Here is a 21,977-nt window from a genome sequence, read left to right on the forward strand (position 1 = left end):
ATCCACAGCCAAGGCTGTGATTAAAGATGCTTGTCAGCACACAGACGCAGAAAGTAACAATGTCAGCATACTGCATGTAATTGAGGCAGGTGCAATGTTTGCACATTTACAATTTTGTTTAGTAAACTCCCATCATAATCGGTTAGCTGCAATAATTAGTACTAGGGGCCGAATGGTGGAGTAGTAATCAGCACTGTGCCTTGCAGCAAAAAGACCTGGGCTTGTGACACATTCCAAGTGAGGGGCCCATGTACATGGCATTCTCCAGGTTCTCTAGTTTCCTCCCACTACTACTTGGCACTACTTGGGCACACTAAATTCCCTGTAGGTGTGAATGTGAGAGCAAATGATTGTTCCTCGGCCTGCAATGGACTGGTGAACTGTCCAGGTTGTATCCACTTTTGCCCTCTGTCAACTGGGATAGGCTCCAGTAAACTGTGACCCTCATGTGGAGGATAAAGCAGTTAACAATGAATTACGAGTACCAAACAACCTCAGCATGTAGAATGCTGAGAAATGTGAAATTGCTGGGTAGTATTTCTTATCACATGACATTTGTTTACAGTTTAGCTGAAAAATTACTAACGAAGCACGAGTGAAAGTGCCCTAAAATGTTAACCTGCTGAAAAGTTACCAAATCATCAAAGCCAGTAGGAATTTCCCTATGGGTTCCACAAATGTCTGGATATAAGATAAAACCAACCCATTATTGATTTGATTTAGACATTTATACAGCCATGCTACTAAAATGGCCAGCAAGCAGTCAATTTAAAAACAACAACGATACCATATGAGAGGAAACATTCCATAGAGTTTGCTCAAAGAATGAACAGAGTAAAACTGGCTGGGCTGTAGCGGATGTTGCTCTGTCCATCCATTGCTTTCAAACATTTCTACCATTTGCTTGGTCAGCCAATAATATGTTAAGAGGATGATCTCTGTAATCTACTAAAGAAGTCTGGCCATACATCACATCTGAGCAGAACTGCTGTGCTGATTACAAGATGCTGGGCCCATTTATTAGCTAGCCTGAGCACATGAGGTCAGTTTAGTAATTTCTTCAGTTTTATTAAACATGCTGAAATGATAAATGAAGGGAAGAAAACTCGCAGACTGCAGGAGGTTGTGCTTTTCCTTTTGCACCTTCTATGACCCTATAAGGCAACTAGAAGATTTGTCAAAGGCAGAAGCTAAAAAAAACTCAATATATTTAAATTATAGCCCTGGATGAAAAATAGAAGCTATGACAACAGAAGAGAGATTGCTCCACTCATATAGGAATACTGCATATTGGCAATGTCCAATGGTTTTCTTGGAAATGCCTTTGAGGGATTGGATCATGCTTGTAACTGAGGACAAGTGGAGCATATGCCAACCCCTCCTCTAAGGGACCTCATGAATTCTGGTTTGGGAGTTGGTCTGTGGATAGAAACTGCGAGGAATGAGGAGGATTTTTCTCTCACATTCCAACACCAAGAGACACTTATCCTTACTAAAGAGTCTTCAGGGTCTGGGCAGAATAATTGAGCAGGTTTTCCCTTGTGATGCAAAACTATCAAGTGCTGCAGCACCAGAGCATGGCAAGACAATCACAATTTGGCCCTTATTTATTTATTTCATCAAATCTTATTGTTTAGTATATGTTAAAAACTACTGAGTCACTTGATGAAGTTCAACACTTTTATTCAGAGGCACAGTAACACTGGGTTGTAGATTCGAGCTGCAATAATTAATTGGATAGTAATCTACTACTAAATTAATTATCAATGTTAAGTGTGTGTGTTTTTTTTTAATCTCTTATTGAATGAGAATATTTTCTGGTTTCAAAGCTATGCTATGGCAGTAAACTAAATAGCATAAGATTTTTAGTTTTATGGTATTTAATGCGCCGACTGATCAATTTTATCGAGAAAACAACAATCCTTGGAGAAAATCATCATCAGTTGCAGCTCTAAAGAGATAATTATACAATGAGATGCTATTTTATGAGTACAGCTTGATAAAAAAAATCTATAAATCATACATTGAAAAGATTTACAGTACATATCTTCAGTAGAAAAAATATAATGTAAACTTTTGAGTAAAAAGCAGTACAATTCAACAGCATCATAAAATTACAACCTGTAAAAGTTAAACTAATCATTATACAACAGTTTCCACAAAACATTGATTCACCTAGCAACAACCTTACCATACCTAATATTTAAAATCTTTTAACATCAAGAGACTACTGTAATTAACCAAAAGAAAGTGGTTACTAAATGTTATCACAGTGATCTCTGACTTGAATCAAGCAGCCAATTCTGTGAATAGATTAATGGATTAAAGACGATGCAGACTTGCAAGTTGTGTTACTAAAATAGAAAGTTTATATATTGAGGCCTGGGAACATTAATGTCTAAAAAGTTAAGTTTTAGTGTGTCTTTCAGGCTGCTTAGCAAATTCTTCTCTGATGACAACATGACACAGGGGAAATAGTTCTCCTTTAATTGGGGACTGGATGGATTTGCTTGACAGAAAGAAATACCACCAGCGGTACATTTCACAGTGGAAGCTGTAACTAGTAACCATAAGGCTAGTAAGCACTTACAGAGGAAAAACATGATTCTCCTTGTCCTGCAAAGCTAGCAAAGATCTAATCAATTATTGTTTTTTTATTTAATTTTTGTCAATTTTGTTGGGACAGAGGAGTGTATCCGTGATTACCAATAGTTTTATCATTCCACTGTCATTCCTCCATGCTCCACTAAACACATATGTAGATTTAACTTTCATAATCTCACAAAAAAGTACATTTATGAAAAAAAACAACTCGAAAAGTAACAAGGCAAGGCAATTAAAAAGACTTAAACATATCTTAAATCAAAAGGGCACAATGGCCTAAAAGACTGAATGAGAAGGAGGCAGAAAAGAGGCGGTGAGAGACAGACGGGGGGCGATGGAGAGAGAGAGAGAGAGAGATAGTGAGAGTGTGAGTGAGAGAGAACATATGGATGTAATTGAGGGTCGATGAACTCATGAAGTCATCTCCCAGTCAGGTTATCAGGCCCCAGGCAAAGCAGTTACAAAACATAAAACATGTCTTTTCTTAAAACATGGGAACATCTCTCTTTCTCTAATCACTCTCACTTTCGCACTCACACACACACACTGCAGTTTGCATGCTTTTAGAAGTACTAAATTAGGTTTGGTGCTTATTTAGCATGGTTAACATGTTTGCTCAGGCTAATCCTACAATTAAATAGCCTTTGGAATCTGAATTGTGATTGAAGTTTAAGTGACACACACATGCCCACACAAACACACGCACACATGCATGCATGCACTCTGTCCTTCCCATTAGCCTCTTTGGCATGACTACACAATGACCTCATCTAGAATGGGCTAAACTCCAGTACAAACAAACACACACACACACACGCACACAAGGAGCACTAGAGCCTTAGAGCCTGTACAGTCCCATATAAGGTATTGCTGATGATGTAATGGGCGCCACTGGCTGTGAGTGAGACTCCGTGTGCAGAGAGCACTTCTCATAATGTTTGGTTTTCTGGATGGAATGTCCACATCATTGGGATCTCCGGGAGAGGGAGAAGGGAAAGACTAGAGTCACATTATTCTCTGAGGATTTTAAAGGACAGGAGGCCAACAGCACAGGTAGGAACAATAAAACATTATCAAGCTTGGAAATATGAATTTAGAAACTAAACAACTACATTTGTAAGTGTAAGAGCTGTAAGTAACCACTGGGTAATTATGTGGAGATAAGATGTAGCCTTATTGCTGTAAAATACCCAAAGAACAATTCTTGCAAGACTTGTTACCTGTATCATTTAGAAAATCATATCCTTCCTCATTAAACAACCCATATAGATGCATTACAGTTAAAGGTAATGTGTAATAAAATGGGAAGTACACTATATATTCTATAAATGTTACATTTAAAACTCCTATAATTTATTAAATATGCAGGTTCATAACTTCAATGTAACATTGTCTTTCTTACAAATCAAGAGCAACTCTAAAAGTGACTTTAAACATATAGGTTAATGCAAATAGATGAGTCAAACCCAGTAACGCAACACCCAGGGAGAGAGTTTCCTTTTTTTTTTTAGTAAAAAAAATGCATTAGTGAGAATTCACTTTCAAGTTTCAGTTTCTTGCAATAACACATCACACACATGTGTGTGTATTTAACACATTTGTACATTGCCGGCCTGTAAATCTGCAAGAATGTAAGGAGTGACAGCACTTAAATAAAGTAAATGCAGCTACTCTGTAATTACTAATGGAACGGGGGGGAATTCCTGCCTCACTTTGCTAGAAATGGGGTAACAATGGAGGTGCACAGAGGGAGGGTGATGGGTTGCAAAGACAAGAGTACTCAAGAGTGGAGCAACTTCTTAATTAACAAAAACTCCCTGCCAAGGGACCATCTGCCATCCTAGTCAACACATCATACAGGGTGCCGTATGGAGGAAAATGCATAAAATCAAGAAAAAAACAAGGACATTTACATGCACACACATGTTTGAGGGTTTACAAATAGCCACAGACACAAATACGGCATGTAGACACACAGAAATGTGTGTACGTAACTGTTTAGTACAAATCCTAGCCTTCCTGGAAGTTCCAAGTAGGGGATATTGTGCAATTTATTTTCTTTCTGAACTGAAAATAAATGTTTATGCTGAAAGTTTGGAAATTATGTGTGTTTAATTGTGGTTATTGAGGTTAAAGGTTATGCATAAACACTACAGAGGGTTTGTAGACACTGAAAAGTACATTTCACAATACAAGCAGGCCTCAGCATTCTGTTTGACTTTTATTATTTCTTTTTGTCCACAGACTTAAGCTCCTGAATGTAAAGGAAAGAAAATATCAAGAAATAAAGGAGGAGAAAAATGAAAGAGAAGTCTCAGCTCTGAAAGAGGAGCTGAATAAGCTGAAGGCTTTTGCTCTGCTGGTTGTAAAGGAGCAACAGTGTCTAGGTGATCTGCTGGAGGAGCAGAGGCATTGCGTCAAAGAACTGACCACTACCACAGACCGCATCAAGCATAACGTCAGTTCTGCTTACTCTAGTGCAAACAAGGAGCAGCTCACTTCCCTGCAAAAAGTTTCCAGCTTCAAACAAAGCCGGAACACCATGACAGCCCAAAGTGTGCTGTCAGAGGTGGAGGTACTAAGGAGAAGAGTCGTGGAAATGGAGGGGAAGGACGAGGAACTGATGCGGATGGGGGACCAGTGTCGAGACCTAGACCGCAGACTAGCGAGGGAGATCAGCCATGGCCGTAGCCTGAGGGTTGAGGTGGATAAACTCAATGGAAGAATCAGTGAATTGGACCGGCTAGAGGAGGCTTTAATTAGGAGCAAACAGGATTGTAGTGTTCTGAAGGGGAACTTAGATAAAGAGAGAGAGGTTAGCAAGATGCTGTCAGGTGAGCTTGATACTTTGAGAGTCAAGGTGAGAGACCTTGAAGCTGCCGAGAGCCAAATGGAAAAAAATGAAACAACGATTAGACAGGACCTGACAAAGCTGAGGTCACTGACTGTGGCTTTGGTGGAGGACAGAAAGAACATGGCTGAGAGGCTACAGCAGGCTGAGGAAAAACTAAACAGGAAGGAGGGCAAGCACAATGAGCAAAGCAATTTGACAACAATGACAGAAAGACTAAAAGAAGAGAGGCAGCAGACTTTCAGGTCTCAAGCAGATTTAGAGGAAAAGCTTAAGGGTATAGCAAAGGAAAAAGACGAGCTCCAAGACAGACTAAAAATGGAAGAGGGGAGGAACATTGAGCTACAGAATAAAGTTACCATAATGAGAAAAAGATTACAGGTCTTGGAAAATAGGAAAGAGAAAGAGGAGAAGTACACACATGGCTCTATTCCAAACAATGCCAACCATCAATGCCAAACAGCAGACAACAAATTCAAAGAACTGACTGAGGAGCTAGACAGGCTGCGGAAGAGACTCCGGGACAAAGAAGTGTTGGAGGGAGAGCTGTTGAATGTGGTAGAGAACTTTGAGTCCCTGGAGAAGAGGTTCAAGGATGAACAGAGGAGGTCCAAGGCTCTAACAGAAGACCTTGAGGTGGCAAAGAGGGAACTTTCCAGGTATGAGCAAGCAGAGAAGCAAGAAGTCAACCAGGAGCACCTCCTCCTCTGTCGTCTTCAGAAGGAGCAGGTTAAGTCCAGACTTTTAGCCAGAGAAGTAGATACCTTGAAGGAGAAACTCCAGCAGCTGATGGGGACTGAGGAGTCCATTTGCAAAGTGCAGACAGACCACTCCTCACTACAAAGGAAAGTGATCCAGCAAGAAGCCAGGAACAGAGAGTTGGCCAGAGAGATGAAAGAACTGGCCAGCGAGCTAGACAGATATAAACAAGTCAAGAATCGGACACCTGGTGCTGACAGAAATGACTTTTCAGACTTCCATCAGACCACCAAAGGGGTACAAACTGAGCCAGTAGACAGTCTGCCTCCTGACTACGGCAAGCACAGTGAGAAACAAGATGAAGAAAATGACGACAAGGACCCAAATTGCAATGCAAAAGTCATAAACAGAAGACCTTCTCTTCTTCTCAACAATCTCAACAGCTTGAACAGTGCAAATAACAACATGAGCCAATACAGTAGCCATTCAGGTAACAGCATAGATATGCACCAAACAGTTAATGGGGAGGTTATGATGTTAACACACACACGAGGGCAGCCCTTGCACATCAAGGTAACACCACATCATATACTTAACACAGCAACACTCGAGATTAGCAGCCCCACTGGAGACACAGCCCCATCCTACACGAGCACGGCTGTAATCCCAACAAGTGGAGCCTCACCCAAGCAGAGAATTACCATCATCCAAAACTCAAGTCTGCCTGCAGCCAGTATTAAATCCCCCCCACCAAGCCCCGACCGCCCCATCTCCCCACTTCATGGCACGACCATAACTCGGGTGTTAAGTCCAAATTCATCACGCTCTGTGACACCTGACCTCAACGGCTCCCCCATTCAGATTGTAACTGTCAGGACCTGCTCCCCAGAGCCAATTGAGGCTGCAAATCAGGCAGTTTTTTGTAAAACCCCAGAGTGGCAGAACAGCTGGCAACATCAGAAGTCCAACAGTGCAGACACAAGTCCCAGTATTATCACCACAGAAGATAACAAGATCCATATCCATCTGGGGAGCCCTTATATCCAGTCTGTCAATGGTATGACCCACAGCCATTCACAACCTGATGGACAATACTATCTTAGACATGAGCAAAGGACTCAAGTACTCACCAGTGGCTGCCATGTCAAAGGTGCTGGCAAGATTACAAGTAGCATCACTATATCCCCTGCTACCTCTCCAGGCTCACACCCCTCTAATATTACAGTAAGTGGCCTTTGTGATTAGGTAAATATGTATATATATATAGATATAGATATATATCTATATCTATATCTATATAGATATAGATATAGATATATATATATATATATGCACACTTTGTTATATTCGGTAACAATGGCCATATAAATGTTTATGGTATTTGTCCTAAAAGAGCATTTGTAAAACCTGCTATAATTAATGCGTGCCTAGACTGACTTTGATACCTTTATTGTTTGTTTGTTTTTCCAGTACCTGTATCAGAGCTAATTGAGATATCATTGCAACCAAATGCATGATGTACATACTTTTCATAATTTTGTGTTTCATTCTTCATTTCTTCTGTTAATTAAAACAATTTGTATCGTTTTTCATTTTTTACTTGTTCACCTTGAAAACCACTGAAAGGTGCTTGGCAGCAACAGAGCAACAGGTTTCCATGCAAATAAAATCAGTTGGAACTGAGAGGAATAATTGTTCATTGGTGGGACAACTCCTGAGTCTCTGCTTCACATATACTGTGAAAATCACATAGCAAGTTAAGGATTCAAAAAAGAATGTGTCTTCAGAAATTACTGTGAGTAAGGATTTGCATGCTTTATGAACACTTGCTGTTTTCTTTATCAAAAAAGAGAAACCAAAGTTCTGTCATATAAATGACAATTTAATAAAAACCAAACTACACAGCTCAAACATTGTTTGAAAAAAAATGTACATTTAACCTTCAACTACTACAATCATTCTGTGAGGCATAGAGGCAAAATATGTTTCCAAAACATTAAATGTGAGAAAGATACAGCTGCTAAATACTATGCAAAATAAAAAGATGTAACAAACCATTCTGAAACAAGAATATGTGTGCATCACTGGAGGCGAGCACACTAATGAGAGTAATTTGGAGAATCCATTAGGAAACATATGATTGGAGTGTGTCCAACCTAAAATAACATGTCCTCTAAAAAACAAGGCTAAACAAAATGAACCTTTTCATATCATATAAATTAAGTCAGCCAGTTTGTTTGAATATATTAAGACTAGTGTCAGAGCATTCATAGCTTTCCATCAACACACCAACACCACAAATAATATGGTTACAAAATACGACAGAAGCCATTAGACCAAGACGATTGGATAATAAATAACATTTATATGTGGTATCTCACTACCACTATCAGAATGGGTTGTCATAAGAGACTAGCTGACAACTGGGGGGGATCACGAGGCCTCCTGAGATAACAGTCACACAGGTATACAATTTCAAACACGGAGAAGCAATAACAATCCTGACTAAACTCAAACAAGGGGATATATTTGATGACTGGGGCAGAACGTTACTTAACAGAGGCTTTGATTGGATTAACAATAATTTGTGTGATCATTTAGCCACAAAACATCACCATAAATCTTATGGTGATGTGATGTCTATATCATGAGCATTCTGTTCATAAAATGTCAAAGTGAAGCCTTTTCTGTCAAGTATCTCTGTGACACAAATGCAAGAGAGGATGGAATGTCAGCCAGGGTAAAAAGGCCAATTGTGAAAAAGAAACCAAATAAATCTCTCGGTACATAGGTACATGTGTTTGGACAGGGTACCTCAACGTTTGACTGAAACATGCTGGAATAAATACAGTCTTTCTATTTGGCAAAACTTTTAGCCTGGTATTACGAATTCTGCTTTTAATTACAGTTCAACAATGGGACAAGCTCATCAAATAAGATGTGTACATGAATGAATTATTTATCTGAATGCTTCTCCAATAAAATTCCAATCTGATAATTTTACAGAGTACTGATTTGGCTACGTCAGATGCGAACTTAACAACTCTTCTTATTCAAAAAATATACAACACTGCTGCTAAAATGGAAGCACACTTAAATAGTAAATTAAAAAAGGTTTATTTTCCTTTGCAAATGCAAGAATAAACAAACCAACTATAAACACCAGTTTAAAAAAAAAAGTACAGCAGCGGGGGCAGTTACAAGTGAGTCAGTATTATATATGGTTTGAAAAAAATGTACTATCCCATATAGCATGGACTGGAGTTTCAAGTACAGATACACATCTACATTCATTATCACAGACAAGGCAGAAAATGAGAGTCTGCTCACTAATTCATCTAAAGTGTTTATGCTGACAAAATGTCAGCCTGATCTCTGCAAACAGCTGTTACCTAGCACTGGCTTCCCAGCAGTGATGCACAAGTCACAAGACTTCCTCGGCCTCACATGTTGTAGCATTTTCAACTAACACAAATGAGTTCAGCCTCAGATCAGTGTTCAGTCTTTTTTTCAGTTTATTATTCTTGGGAATGTTATATCTTCTGCATACACTACAGGCCAGCCAGAGTCAGTTAATGACCCCAAGTCGAGATGGTCCCGTAAACTGCAGGCGGTCCATATAACTATTCACAACACAGTTCATGAGACTGTCATGGCTCAGTGCAGCTCACACAGCCAGCAACGTTCTAATAACCAGACAACTGCTTACTTGTAAAGTTTATTGCAGATGTAAATGATGTGTTGGACACAACTGATATTGGATCATTCAAACCTTTTCTTATAATCTTCAGCTCAAACTCAAACTTGAAATCCTTGTCCCTTTAAATAATAAAAATAAAAAATATAATAAAAATAAGTACCTAGTATAGTACCTGCAAACTGCAGTCAATGTAATTAATTGATACATGTCTGGCTAAATATTGCTCTCTTGTGCTGAGACTTTAATCCCCATGTGACTTCCTAGTGAAATAAAAGTTAAATAAAAGTAACATTTGAAAAATGCGCTGCCAAGCTTTGCTCTGAAGATGGACACCAATATCAACAATGACTCAATACACTGTGGAATGGACCGCTAAAAACATGGTGTACGCGGCCAATGGAAACAAGCCATGTTATTTTTTTCTTCTTGAGAAAATACAGTGTATACACATATAAAAAAATAAAGCTGCAGGAATGAACATTCTGTGAACACAGCTCAACAGATTGTTATGTCTCTGTTTCTGAATCAGATTCCTCTGGGGTCACTGCAGAAGCCTAAACCAACAATGATTCCCAAGACCAAAGGATATGGCACAAACAGACGATGCAGGACAGAAAAACAGAAAACCTCCCACCGTCCATCCAGCAAAATCACTGACTGAAGTCTAGATGTTAGATTTACATGATGCAAGTTAGTATCATGCATATCATATAATGCATCCCTTACTTTAAGTGATAATACTGTATGTCTGACAATAAGTCTGCGTATTTTCATGAAAAGAGTCATTTTTCATTTAGACATCCAGTGGTCTAACACGACCAGGTCAATAATCCTTGAAGCACACGAGGGCCCTCTATTGGTATGCAGAGTGTATGATTTTGCAAGGGCAGCCACAAAAACCTTCCTATGAAAACAGATAACATGTGCAGATAATGAAGGTGGGTATGGTGGAATGTCAATAGCTAAACACCACGTATGAGAGAAATCTAGTTAATTGTGACTTTCAATGGCATATGAAGGAGAAACAATGTTAGAAAGAAGCGAACAACTAGTTTCCCTTTCCAAACATGCACACACACGAGCACGTGTTATCATAACAACCTGTGCTGAAAACGCCAAATCTTCCAGTTTTAACAAATTTAAGAGAATGTAATCAAACACCCAATTCTGCGTTGTGGTTTTTAAACTGCCGGTTCTCTCAGACTGGAAACTTAAGTGAGAAACTCCCTAGCCACAGCTGGCTCGTGTACGTTAGCATACAGTTAGCTTAGACTTAGCTTAGACCCATACTTTCTCGCGATATCTTAGAAGCTAATGTCACATTACAGCTAACAAGACCCCGAAACACCGCACATTTGTCTTTAACATAATGAGTAAACTTACTAAATCAATTACCATCGTGTTGCCACCACTCGTCACCCAAGTCGTCTCCCATTTTCCTCGCCCAGATGTCCGTCCAATCCAAATCTACCGCTGCGTGAGCATGGTGGGGGTGTGTTCACAAGCAGCACGTTGAACTGTTTCAAATATCAGCAGCGGCATCATCATGGTTCAGTGCTACCTTCTCATATGGGGACCAGGAGTTAAAGTAGTTTTAATTTCTTGCCGGTATTGTTGCCACAGCCTTCACTTCATATTGTTCACTTATCCTCAGCTTCATCCAATATTAATATTTATATATTTATATTAAAGATATGTGTTATTAATGTATTGTTATGTAATTGTTTTCTATTCACAGTTGATTATTTATTTAGCAGTGTACAAATATTTTGTTACTTTACTTAGGTACACGTTTCGCTTATGTACTTTACTTTGTTATTTATATTTCTAGCAACTTTTACTTTTACGCCACTACATTTCTTCTAACTATCTTTGTTACTCATTACTACCAGATAAAATCAGAAGAAGTAGAGTTGGTAATGGTCTGTATTTATATAGAGCTTTTCTAGCCTCGATGAGCTGCTTTATAGTACAGTTTTGCCATTCAGAATCACCTTTATTGTCATTATACAGTGTACGACGAGATTAAAGGACAGTTCTAGTAGTGCAAGTGAAGAGATAAGAGTAGAAGAAGAAAGAACGAAACACCTTCGACAAAATTAGAAGGATATGTAAAAAAAAAAAAAAAAAGTATTCAAGTATTTACAGTGGGAGCCAGTAAGGGAAATATGCAGTATATCATACAGTACATTGTACATTGTACAGCAGAGTGGATGTATGTGGGGTGTGTATATTGCACGGGTACGAAGTGTAAGAATATTGCACAGATTGGAAGAGTTACTTAGTGTACTTGGATAAAAGGTGTTCGCAAACCTAGAGGTATGGGCTTGCATGGACCTGTACCTCTTTCCTGAGGGCAACAGTGAGAACAGGCTGTGCCCAGGGTGTGAGCTGTCACAGGTGATGCCGGTGGCTCTGTGCAGACACCTGGTGTCGTAGATGTCTGACAGAGAGGACAGCTGCACTCCTATGGTTCCCTGTGCTGACTTTCTGACTCTTTCCAGAGCCTTCTTGTCAGCCTGAGAGCTGCTCCTGAACCACACCAAGATGTGGGTGAGGATGCTCTCCACAGAGCACCTGTAGAAGGACCCTTAACAGGGCCACTAATCTGCACTGGCCCGGCCAGAACACAGAGTCCAGGGCTGGGTGGTGAGTAGACGCTGGTGCCAATTCCAGCTGACATAATACAAAAGGCAGGGTATCCACCAAACGTACATTTATTTAAATTAAGTTAAATAAATATTCTTCTTCTGAACTGCCATTTATAACTTCCTCTATTTGTAAAGACTGCTTTTCTTCAGGATGCTTAGAACAACCCACTTGCCATGAGAAATATTGCTGTTATTAATAAGCACTGCATGGCTAGAAAACTATTGTATAGTTGTATGACTTTGACTTATAATAATAATGTACAATACTACTAATGGTGCATTTGTGTTTTTGTCTTCATCATGCAACAAGCAAGCAAAATACCTCCTAATTGGACTTTTAGTGTCAAAGCTGCTACATGGTTGCTTGAGAAAAGCTAAATCCTCTCTGATTATTAATAGCAAAAAGAAAGCTGTTTGCCCAGGGTTCCTAAACATTCAAAGAGAACCTCATTAATACTGATAATCTGTTTAAGACCAGCGACCTATGATAAATAGTTTGCCTACAAACTCCATAAACATGTGTCTTTGGTTGTATGAGTGCACCAAAGAGGTTTAAATTTCACACGTTTTGCCAGGTAGTTTGTTTCCATCTGCCTGGTCCTGTTCCCCACTGTATTTTAGTGTTGTAAGAAATGAGGACATGCTTTAGAGGAGCAGAATTTAGGTTGGAGAAAATGTTTTTACAGTGAGCTCATTTTCACATGCTGTGTTCCAGTTATAGGTAGTATACATTTATTAGATAGTGTAATCTCTACAGATTACTGATTAAATTGATTAAATTTCGACTATTGGGAGAGGTATAAACATGAAAACAGCTTTATGGATTTATACCTACCGCAACACATTTTCTGTGAATGGAAAATGAATAAAGACATATCACTTTGCTTAAATTGCGGCTGTTGACATTTAATTACACATCAAATAAAAGGCATCTACAATGTTTTCCCCTCACAAATGGCACATTTCACCATGAGCTGATGTTTCCATATAGGAAAGAGCAGTAACCTGAGGGATTCTACATTGTGTTTGTAAGTTGAAAAAAACCAAACAAAAAAAAAAAACATCTCAACGTCCTCTCTCATTATGGTCTGGGCTGGCTGGTTGATCTTATTTTCCAGCACACAGTAGAAAGGAAAGAGAAGAGAAAGGAGGAGGATGTGTTTGGAATAGCACCCTCTTTTCTGCAGCTGTAGCGGAGAGGAGGGACAGATCCTCTGGGAGTAATTGCATGCTTTTTGTGTTTCAGTCAGAATAACACATTTCTGGCTGGTAGAGGCTATGAGATGTTTGATTAAAGCTCTGCCACAAAAAGGAGATCAGACTGATTACTGTGGAAATTATAATGTGTTCAGCAGAAGGTGCATAACCCTGAAATGGGCAAAGAAAAACAAATCCAGACAGAAAAAGGAAGGATGCAGTCAACACATTGTACTGAGGTCTGCCAACATTCAGGCAGGACAGTGGACTCTAAATGGCAGCTTTGAATGTAATTAAGCATCGTTCCTTTAAAACACAGGCCTTTTCCTCATTTGTCATTCTCACTGATTGGCTGCATTTCCACCAGAGACAAGATGCCGTACAAAAGCACAAATCTCTTTCTCTGAACCCCAGTGAAACTTCAGGAACTTGTCAAATTATTCCAGCCCCCCCCCCTCTCTATAATCAGCCAATTTGTGCATGGAAATAAACTTTTTTCAAAAAAGTGTCAAATTACAGTTAGCCTACTAGTGTGTAGCTTTTGGTGCTTATTTTGATGTTATTATTCTGCCTTTGTTAAGTGACATGAACAGATACAATGTAGCAATATGTTAATTATTTCCGTCAAACTATGACCAGGTTTTTCACTTCTAAAACCTTTTGTGGCCGCTTCTTTGTGTTTTCAGTCATACGCAGCCATCTCACTTTCCTAGCACAATGTTGCTGTTGCCTCCATCTGTCTTGGTATAAAAGAAATCACAGCAGCACAGGACTGTCGCTGGGTGACACAGGATATAAAACACCACCATGACTGAGAGACACAGAGAGAGTCGTGTGGAGCTGATCGACTTAATCAGCATTGTTTGAACTAATTTGACATTGGTTTGAATATAACAGACAAGTTACCTACTGCTCTTTTAAAAGCAGCTCACAGTGTGAATGAAAATATATTTTGTTCCTTAAATATTATTTTTGGGTGCAAAGGAGAAATCAAAGCAGCCTTGATCAGCCTTTTTACAATGGACATTTCAACAGGAACATGTGCACTCATAATAAAGTGAATATCTGCCTCCTGCTATGTGTAGAAGCAATGTTCAGGTTGACAAACTTCATCCATGCAATAACCTCACCCTTTCAGCCCTTCATTGCCGCTGCATCATCAATACAAATGGTCACACATTTCCACAGTTTAGTCTCACCTGTAATTAAAACATCCCAAATTATATTGCGGACCTCCAAGGTCGAGTATAAGCTGTTAAATTAGTTATTTGCCTAAACTCACCAATATCTGGGTAAACAGCCCTCAAGTGCAGTATATGAAAATTCCTCTTAGATCAATAAAAGTGGGCCACATGGTTGTCATGAACAGCTGTTCTTCCAGTTTATCATTTCAAGTATTTGTGTTACATTATGAGTGTTTTTGAGGAAGGACTGGACATTAGGGCTTTGAAAGAGTTCAAAGCTAATTACAGTACTACACATCTACCATCTCTCATGCTTTGCATTTCCACTGTGATAAAAGACAAAAGTTTCAGTTTGATTTTGCAATGCCTGCACCAGCTAAAATAAAAAACATTTTGAGGACGTGGTGTGAAATATGCTAATTCTAATTGATGCCTTAAATGTAATGTTTGTAGTTAATTATGGAAATTATTTCATTAAACATTAACGGTTTCTATCACTTTCCTTTGCAAAGTAACCTTGTCTAATAAGTCGACAACAGTCCAAGGAGAGCTGCATATTAAGTTAAGCACAACAGTTTAGAGGTCCGAAAAACAAAATGATGATTCAAACAAATACAAAATGAAAAACAGTAACTGTCATGTTGGTATGCCAGCCAGAACAGAGGGGTCAGCAAGGTATAGCAAATCGTTTGACAGCCAGTATGTGACCAAACGCAAATAAACAGGAAGTGACCTTGAGCTTTCTAAAACTTCACCACACATAACTTCCCTTGCTGAAGGTTTATAAGTTACAACTGTATTCATGAGCATCTGGCTGAGTCTGACCTGCATGGAGATTCACTGTATTATATAAACACTTGGCAAATATTAATTTGTTGCTGTTGCTTTGTGTCATGTTTGTTTTTTTTCGGTTTTCAAGTTTTTTTGTGAGAGTCCTGAAGTAAAAGAACAAAAACACTTAAAAGCACACTTATTATTTATATTTAAACATGCCAAAAACACACGGTATATGTATGTTATGTATGTTGTTATGTAAAAGTGTTGCAATCATGACGGAAAATTTGTGAAAGATGCTGTTTGTAAGCATCACTGTTTGGTCATGTCATATGGCCACAGATGCGATAAACAAGTGATGCCCTACTGTAGATGTGTCGGGGGTTTAGGGGTAAGACAGAGCAGGGATTGTTGTGGCACAGGTCTCAGATACTGTCAGCCTCACCAACTGTCCAACCACATAGGTCAGGCCGCACCTGACGGAGGTTTTAAGGCCATACCCTGCAGAGAGCGCTGGAGAGGAGACGACAGCTTAGAGGTTACACCATGACATGTTGTCCAGATGAACCTTCAACTCAAAGTGCTGGCATTTTGAAAACACCATCAGGTTAGTGTAGTTTCCTTAGACAGCATAGTCAGTGTTTCAATCCTGTTATGGCCAAATCACACAGGCATGGTGGAGGGGTCAAGTGAAATATTTCTCCTTCACTTTGAATGAAGCAGCTTCAAACTGCCCTGTGGGTCTGTTGCATGCAGCAGAAGTTGAGAAATGTTCAACTTCTTCTTTCAGCTTCTCTCTTTAAGGGTTGCCACAGTGGATCATCTTCCTCCATCTTGCCCTCTCCCTTGTGTCCTCTTCTTCTACGCCAACTTTCCTCACGTCGTCCTTCATAACATCCATGAACCTACTCTGTGGTCTTCCTCTTTAACTCCTGCCTGGTAACTCCATCTTCAACATCCTTTGTCAAATATAATCATTATCCCTCCTCTGCACATGACCAAACCATCTCAACCTTGACTCTCTTACTATATTTCCAAATCATTCAACCTGAGCTGTCCCTCGAATATGCTCGTTTCTATTCCTGACCTTATGTCAAAAGGTCATGTCATCTACCCTGAGATGTCATACTCTAAAAAGCAAAAAGTATTTTCTTTATTCTTGTTAAAGCTGCAGCATGTAACGTGAAGGAGGATTTATTGGAAAGAATTTAATAAAATAGGGATTGTTATCCAATCTGCCAAACCACTTCTGAAGGTGGTCAGAGACTCATTGTGACCACCATGCGATGTGTCTCTGATGCATCTCCTCCTCACACACAACAGCTGAATTAATGAAAAATCCTCTGTAGCTTCTGTAGCTTTAGAAAATACCTATTATGGCATATTGCCACCGGCTCTACTCGCCTCGTCTCGCCTCATGGCACGATTAGGTTGCATCTCCACTACAAAAAAGTACCTAGTTAACGTGGGCGGAGTCATCACTGCACGGCTGAGTGAAACTGTGGTGACTTTGTTTTATATGCGACAAACACACACACACACACACAAGTGACTAGTGACTTTACACCAGACTTCTGTAGTTGTCGGATATTGACCCACATTTTTAGTATTGTTAAGTAGTTTTAACTTATCTACAATTTGGCACTGTTCGGCTTGATTTCTGTCCACACGTCTCCGGAGTACAGCCTCCTACTCCACAGACTACAGAGGCAGCGGTCTGTGATGCCGCTCACGACCGCAGGCGCTGTCCCTAAATACACCACTTCACTTTAAAAGACTCCTGTTAAATATAGAGGATTCCCTGGTAGTTGTTGGGGATTAACAACAACTACTAGGATTGTAGTTTTAAGTGATCTACAGTTCGGCGCTGTTCGGCTTGATTTGTGAGTGGGACGTCTCTTCCTGTGACAGCACTCTGGCCAGTCAGTGGCTGGCAGTCTGACCAATTATTGCATAGTACCTTCTACTAGCACGCTTGGAACCTCACTGGAACAGGTACTATGCTAGTGGAAACGCTACTTAAACCGTGCCGTGGCAAGGCGAGGCGAGTAGAGTCGGTGGAAATATGCCATTCTTCTTCTTCTTCTTCTTTTCCTTTCGGCTGCTCCCTTCAAGGGTCGCCACAGCGAATCAACCTCCTCCATCTCACCCTGTTCTCTGTATCCACCTCTCTCACACCAACTAACTTCATGTCCTCTTTCACTACATCCATAAACCTTCTCTTTGGTCTTCCTCTAGACCTCCTGCCTGGCAGTTCCAACCCCAGCATCCTTCTACCAATATACTCACTATCCCTCCTCTGTACATGACCAAACCATCTCATTCTGGCCTCTCTGACCTTACCTTAGATAGCGACAAATGAGTAGCTTTTCACCACATGTATTTACATTTATGTATTCATATGACTATGCGTCTCCGGTTCATGGTTCACAATAGTCACCTCTTCTACACACTTTGCAAATTTTCCTCATTCATTAGCTCTTCAAAGTAATCTTTCCATCTTCCCATTACTTCTGTGGCACCTGTCAACACATGTCCCTCTCTATCCTTAATCACCCGAACCTGCTGGATGCCTTTCCCGTCTCTATCTCCCTGTATAAATCATTCTCTCCCTCCTTACTTTCCAACCTAGCATACAAGTCATCATACGCCCTTTGTTTGGCCTTTGCCACCTCTACCTTTACCTTGTGCTGCATCTCCCTGTACTCCTGTCTGCTCTCTTCAGTCTTCTCAGTGTCCCACTTCTTTGCTAAGCTCTTTCTCTTTATATACTCCTGCACTTCCCCATTCCACCACCAAGTCTCCTTATCTGCTTTCCTTCCAGATGACACACCAAGTACTCTCCGACCTGTCTCCCTGATTACATTAGCTGTAGTTCTCAGCTCCTCCCTGAAAGCCACAGAACAGTCCTCTCTTTTTAGCTTCCACCACTGTGTCCTTTGTTCTGCCTTTGTCCTCTTCATCTTCCTTGTCAACAGATTCATCCTGCAAACCACCATCCTATGCTGACTTGCCACACTCTCATCCACCACTACTTTGCAGTCACTGATCTCCTTCACATTACATCGTCTATACAAGATGTAGTCTACCTGTGTGCTCCTACCTCCACTCTTATAAGTTACCCTATGCTCATGCCTCTTCTGGAAAAAAGTATTCACTACAGCCATTTCCATCCCTTTTGCAAAGTCTACCATCATCTGTCCCTCTGTGTTCCTGTCCTGGATACCAAACCTGCCCATCACTTCTTCATCACCTCTATTTCCTGCACCAACATGTCCATTGAAGTCCAAACTCCTCCATTAGGATAACCCCTACTCCATTTCTCTTCCTATCAATACCATAGTAGTACAACTTAGAACCTGCACCTAAGCTAAGCTACCTTTCCACCTGGTCTCCTGGACACACAGTATATCCACCTTCCTTCTCTGTGTGGTGGGGGCGATAAACAAAAGGATGATCTAGGGAGTTACACCAACAACGCCACCTTAGGACTTGCACCTAAAGAATTTACTCTTTTTCAAACTTTACTTTCTCAGAGCACAGGTCGGTACACAAATGAATACAGGCACGGTTTATAGAAAGTTTAACAAGTTTTATTTAGTCACAAATGGAAACATTAATTTATTTAAGTTACTTATCTACTGTAAAAACAGCCTGTGGCCAAGGGGAAAGGGAACTTGACTTGTAACCGGAGGGTCGCCGGTTCAAATCCCCACCCGGCCAAAAAGGGCTGGGGTACCCCTGAGCAAGGTACCCAACCCCCAATGCTCCCCGGGCGCCACTCAGTGTGGCAGCCCACTGCTCCTAATTCTAGGATGGGTCAAAATGCAGAGGAATACTTTCCCTAAGGGGATTAATAACTAACTTTAAACAATTATAGTTATTTTTATTTCCAAAGAGCACAATATTAATCTGTACCACAGACTCAGCTTAAGTTGAGACTGAGGAGATAACTAAGCTGAGGTCCTGCACAGCAAACAAAGAGAAAAGAAACCAAACAAAATATCAAACAAACTCAAATCAACACAAAAGAAAACAAAACCCATAATGCTACATGCATAACTTTTGCAGGTCCTCAAAGCTGTGCTACTTCCCACCCCCCCACTAAGGAGTCGCGGTCAGTCAGTCTTGAACTACAGTACACTACTTTAAAACGAGTGTCTAACTGACGAGGGCAGAGCAACTATGAGCAAGGCAACAAAAAGAAACAAAACGTGGAGATAAAGGCAAGAGGCAAGGCAGGGCAACAACAGCAACCTAACGCCAGGCAGGCTTGAAACAAAGAGACACAGCCAGATGTAAATAAATACATATAAGCTACATTAGCAGACACAATAATGTAAGGCTTGTGGCACTGTTTACCTGCATGGCGGGCTGTAGCCTGCACCAATAAATAATGAAGCCGTCAGAAGCTAGCGGCGGCAGCGGTGGCTAACCGGAAGGGGACACACACACACCATCACGGCATACACGCCAACCTACGGCAGAACATTGTCAGCACTACACCTTATCACATTTTCAGCGATTCTGAGGCTGCACTACATACCTGGAGAGCGAACACATGGCACATACTTGGCAGAGGAGAGAGAGAGACTGAACAACCACGGGACTATATGAACAGGTCTGCATTAGCAGCCCATGACGCGGCTGCACTACAGGTGCCGGTAAGGGGCGTGACACACACCTGCTGCAATCGCCAGACCTGCTGCAACATAACTAAAAGACACAGAAGGGAAATACAATATATACATTTATACAGCCAATAACCACCCGGTTACATTCGCATCATGTCAATCAACTCTCTAGCTTTTCCCGTCATCGTCCCAATATTCAAAGTCTCTACTCTCAGTCCCAGACTCTTGCCTTCCCTCTTTTCTCTCCGTTTCTGAACCCGCCTTCCCCCTCTCCTCCTTCGACTTCGACCCACAGTAGCCCAATTTCCACTGTTACCCTGTAGGTTATCGGCACCAATGGCGGTCGTTGTTAACCCGGGCCTCGAACAATCCAGTATGGAAGTCATAGTTGGTACAACAAGGTATATTGGTATATTTTGGCACAACTTTTACGCCGGATGCCCTTCCTGACGCAACCCTCTGCATTTATCCGGGCTTGGGACCTCAAAAAGACACTGGCTTGTGACCTCCTAAGGCTGTGCCATTGTATGTGCTTAATGGAGGATGTAATCTTCCACTGCCATGTTTCTACAGCAGCCCAAAAGGACAAACTGTGAAGGCCTCCATAGTTCCCTGATGTAATTGGGAGTTGAGTCTCATTATTTAGATGTCATAGTGACACATCTTTAGAAGTGCCACTTCTTCTTCTTTCTCAACCTTACCTCTCTTACCTTATTTCCAAACCTTTCAAACGTGAGCTGTCCCTCGAATATGCACATTTCCAATCCTGTCCATCCTGGTCACTCTCAACGAAAGTCTTCTTCTGCACCTCCAACTCCGCCTCCCGTCTTTTAGACAGTGCCACTGTCTCCGCTTCTTTAGAAGTTAATTTGATCATTCGCTTACCTTGCCTGCATTGCTGCTTGAAGCATGAGGCTACATTAGCTGCTACAGCATCTCACTCTTCAGATGCATCATGTTAGTTGAAAAGAGTGATTGCAGAGCTGAATACACTGCAGCGTAATTGAACTGAAAAGTTTGAGGTGCCGCATCAAACAGTTAGCTTTTGTTGACAATGAAAGGAGGGAGATGGTGTCAGAACCATCGGCAGTCTGTTATTAAAATGGACCTTTGTACTTTGGAATTTATACATTTTAATGCCTAATATGGCATCTTCCTATTCACGCCATTTGTTTCAAACAGATGGAACACCATCTCCTGAATGTGAGATCTTAGAGTGTGCGGTCACTGCTTGTTGAGGCTGTGGACAGCAGAGACAGCAGTGTGGGCAGAGTGACATGACAACCCCCTCTAATTATTGTATATGTGAAGAGTCACACTGCTAAAGGGCTGAGGTCCATCCATGCAGCTGGAAGTTTAATGACACATACATATTTTTGCTTCAACGCATTCATCACAGAGGGGACACAGAGGCACAAAACAAGGTGAGTTAGGAATTCTGGGTAATGCACCTGTCATTGCCGCCTGTGTGATGTTATGTGACCCTGCAGAGGAAAGCTAGGACAGTTGGAAAATGAACAAACAACTTGTTGGCTTAATCAGGTGAAGCTTTGGGGGAAACGGGCTGCTTGTGATGTAGCCAATGCTTCTGTAACTGCAGAAAAAGGTTGATGTGGTTTCATTTGGATGCGGTATTTTTGAACGCAAGTATGCTTTCATCTTCAAATGCCATCTTTCCAATGA

The 21,977-nt window shown here is 40.7% G+C and overlaps 2 protein-coding genes and 1 long non-coding RNA gene across 4 annotated transcripts in view; 1 reads left to right on the top strand and 2 right to left on the bottom strand.

The window, feature by feature from the left end:
* Window positions 1–11,356, bottom strand: part of cmss1 (cms1 ribosomal small subunit homolog) — a 28,769-nt gene extending 17,413 nt beyond the window's left edge. Inside the window, exon 1 of the mRNA XM_044017146.1 lies at window positions 11,250–11,356. Within this exon, the coding sequence (XP_043873081.1) occupies window positions 11,250–11,289 (40 nt within the window). The 5' untranslated portion in view covers window positions 11,290–11,356. The remainder of the gene's footprint in view (window positions 1–11,249) is intronic.
* Window positions 3,407–11,555, top strand: LOC122761925 (filamin A-interacting protein 1-like). 2 transcript variants are annotated; one of them, XM_044017119.1, is made up of 3 exons: window positions 3,407–3,657; window positions 4,849–7,378; window positions 10,384–11,555. In XM_044017119.1, the coding sequence occupies exons 2-3, from the start codon at window positions 5,147–5,149 to the stop codon at window positions 10,513–10,515; spliced, it is 2,364 nt and encodes a 787-aa protein (XP_043873054.1). In that variant the 5' UTR covers window positions 3,407–3,657; window positions 4,849–5,146; the 3' UTR covers window positions 10,516–11,555. The 2 variants fall into 2 exon arrangements, with proteins under 2 accessions (XP_043873054.1, XP_043873061.1); XM_044017126.1 differs by lacking the exon at window positions 10,384–11,555 and having other exon boundaries at window positions 3,410–3,657; window positions 4,849–7,450.
* Window positions 11,556–19,825: 8,270 nt separating this feature from the next.
* Window positions 19,826–20,428, bottom strand: LOC122765290. The gene is made up of 3 exons (XR_006359954.1): window positions 20,207–20,428; window positions 20,023–20,138; window positions 19,826–19,932 (listed from the first exon to the last, which is right to left on the bottom strand). It is a non-coding gene; the product is annotated as an uncharacterized LOC122765290 (long non-coding RNA).
* Between the last annotated feature and the right edge of the window lie 1,549 nt (window positions 20,429–21,977).

Source organism: Solea senegalensis, linkage group LG2 (assembly GCF_019176455.1).
Source record: "Solea senegalensis isolate Sse05_10M linkage group LG2, IFAPA_SoseM_1, whole genome shotgun sequence".
Classification (NCBI taxonomy): domain Eukaryota; kingdom Metazoa; phylum Chordata; class Actinopteri; order Pleuronectiformes; family Soleidae; genus Solea; species Solea senegalensis.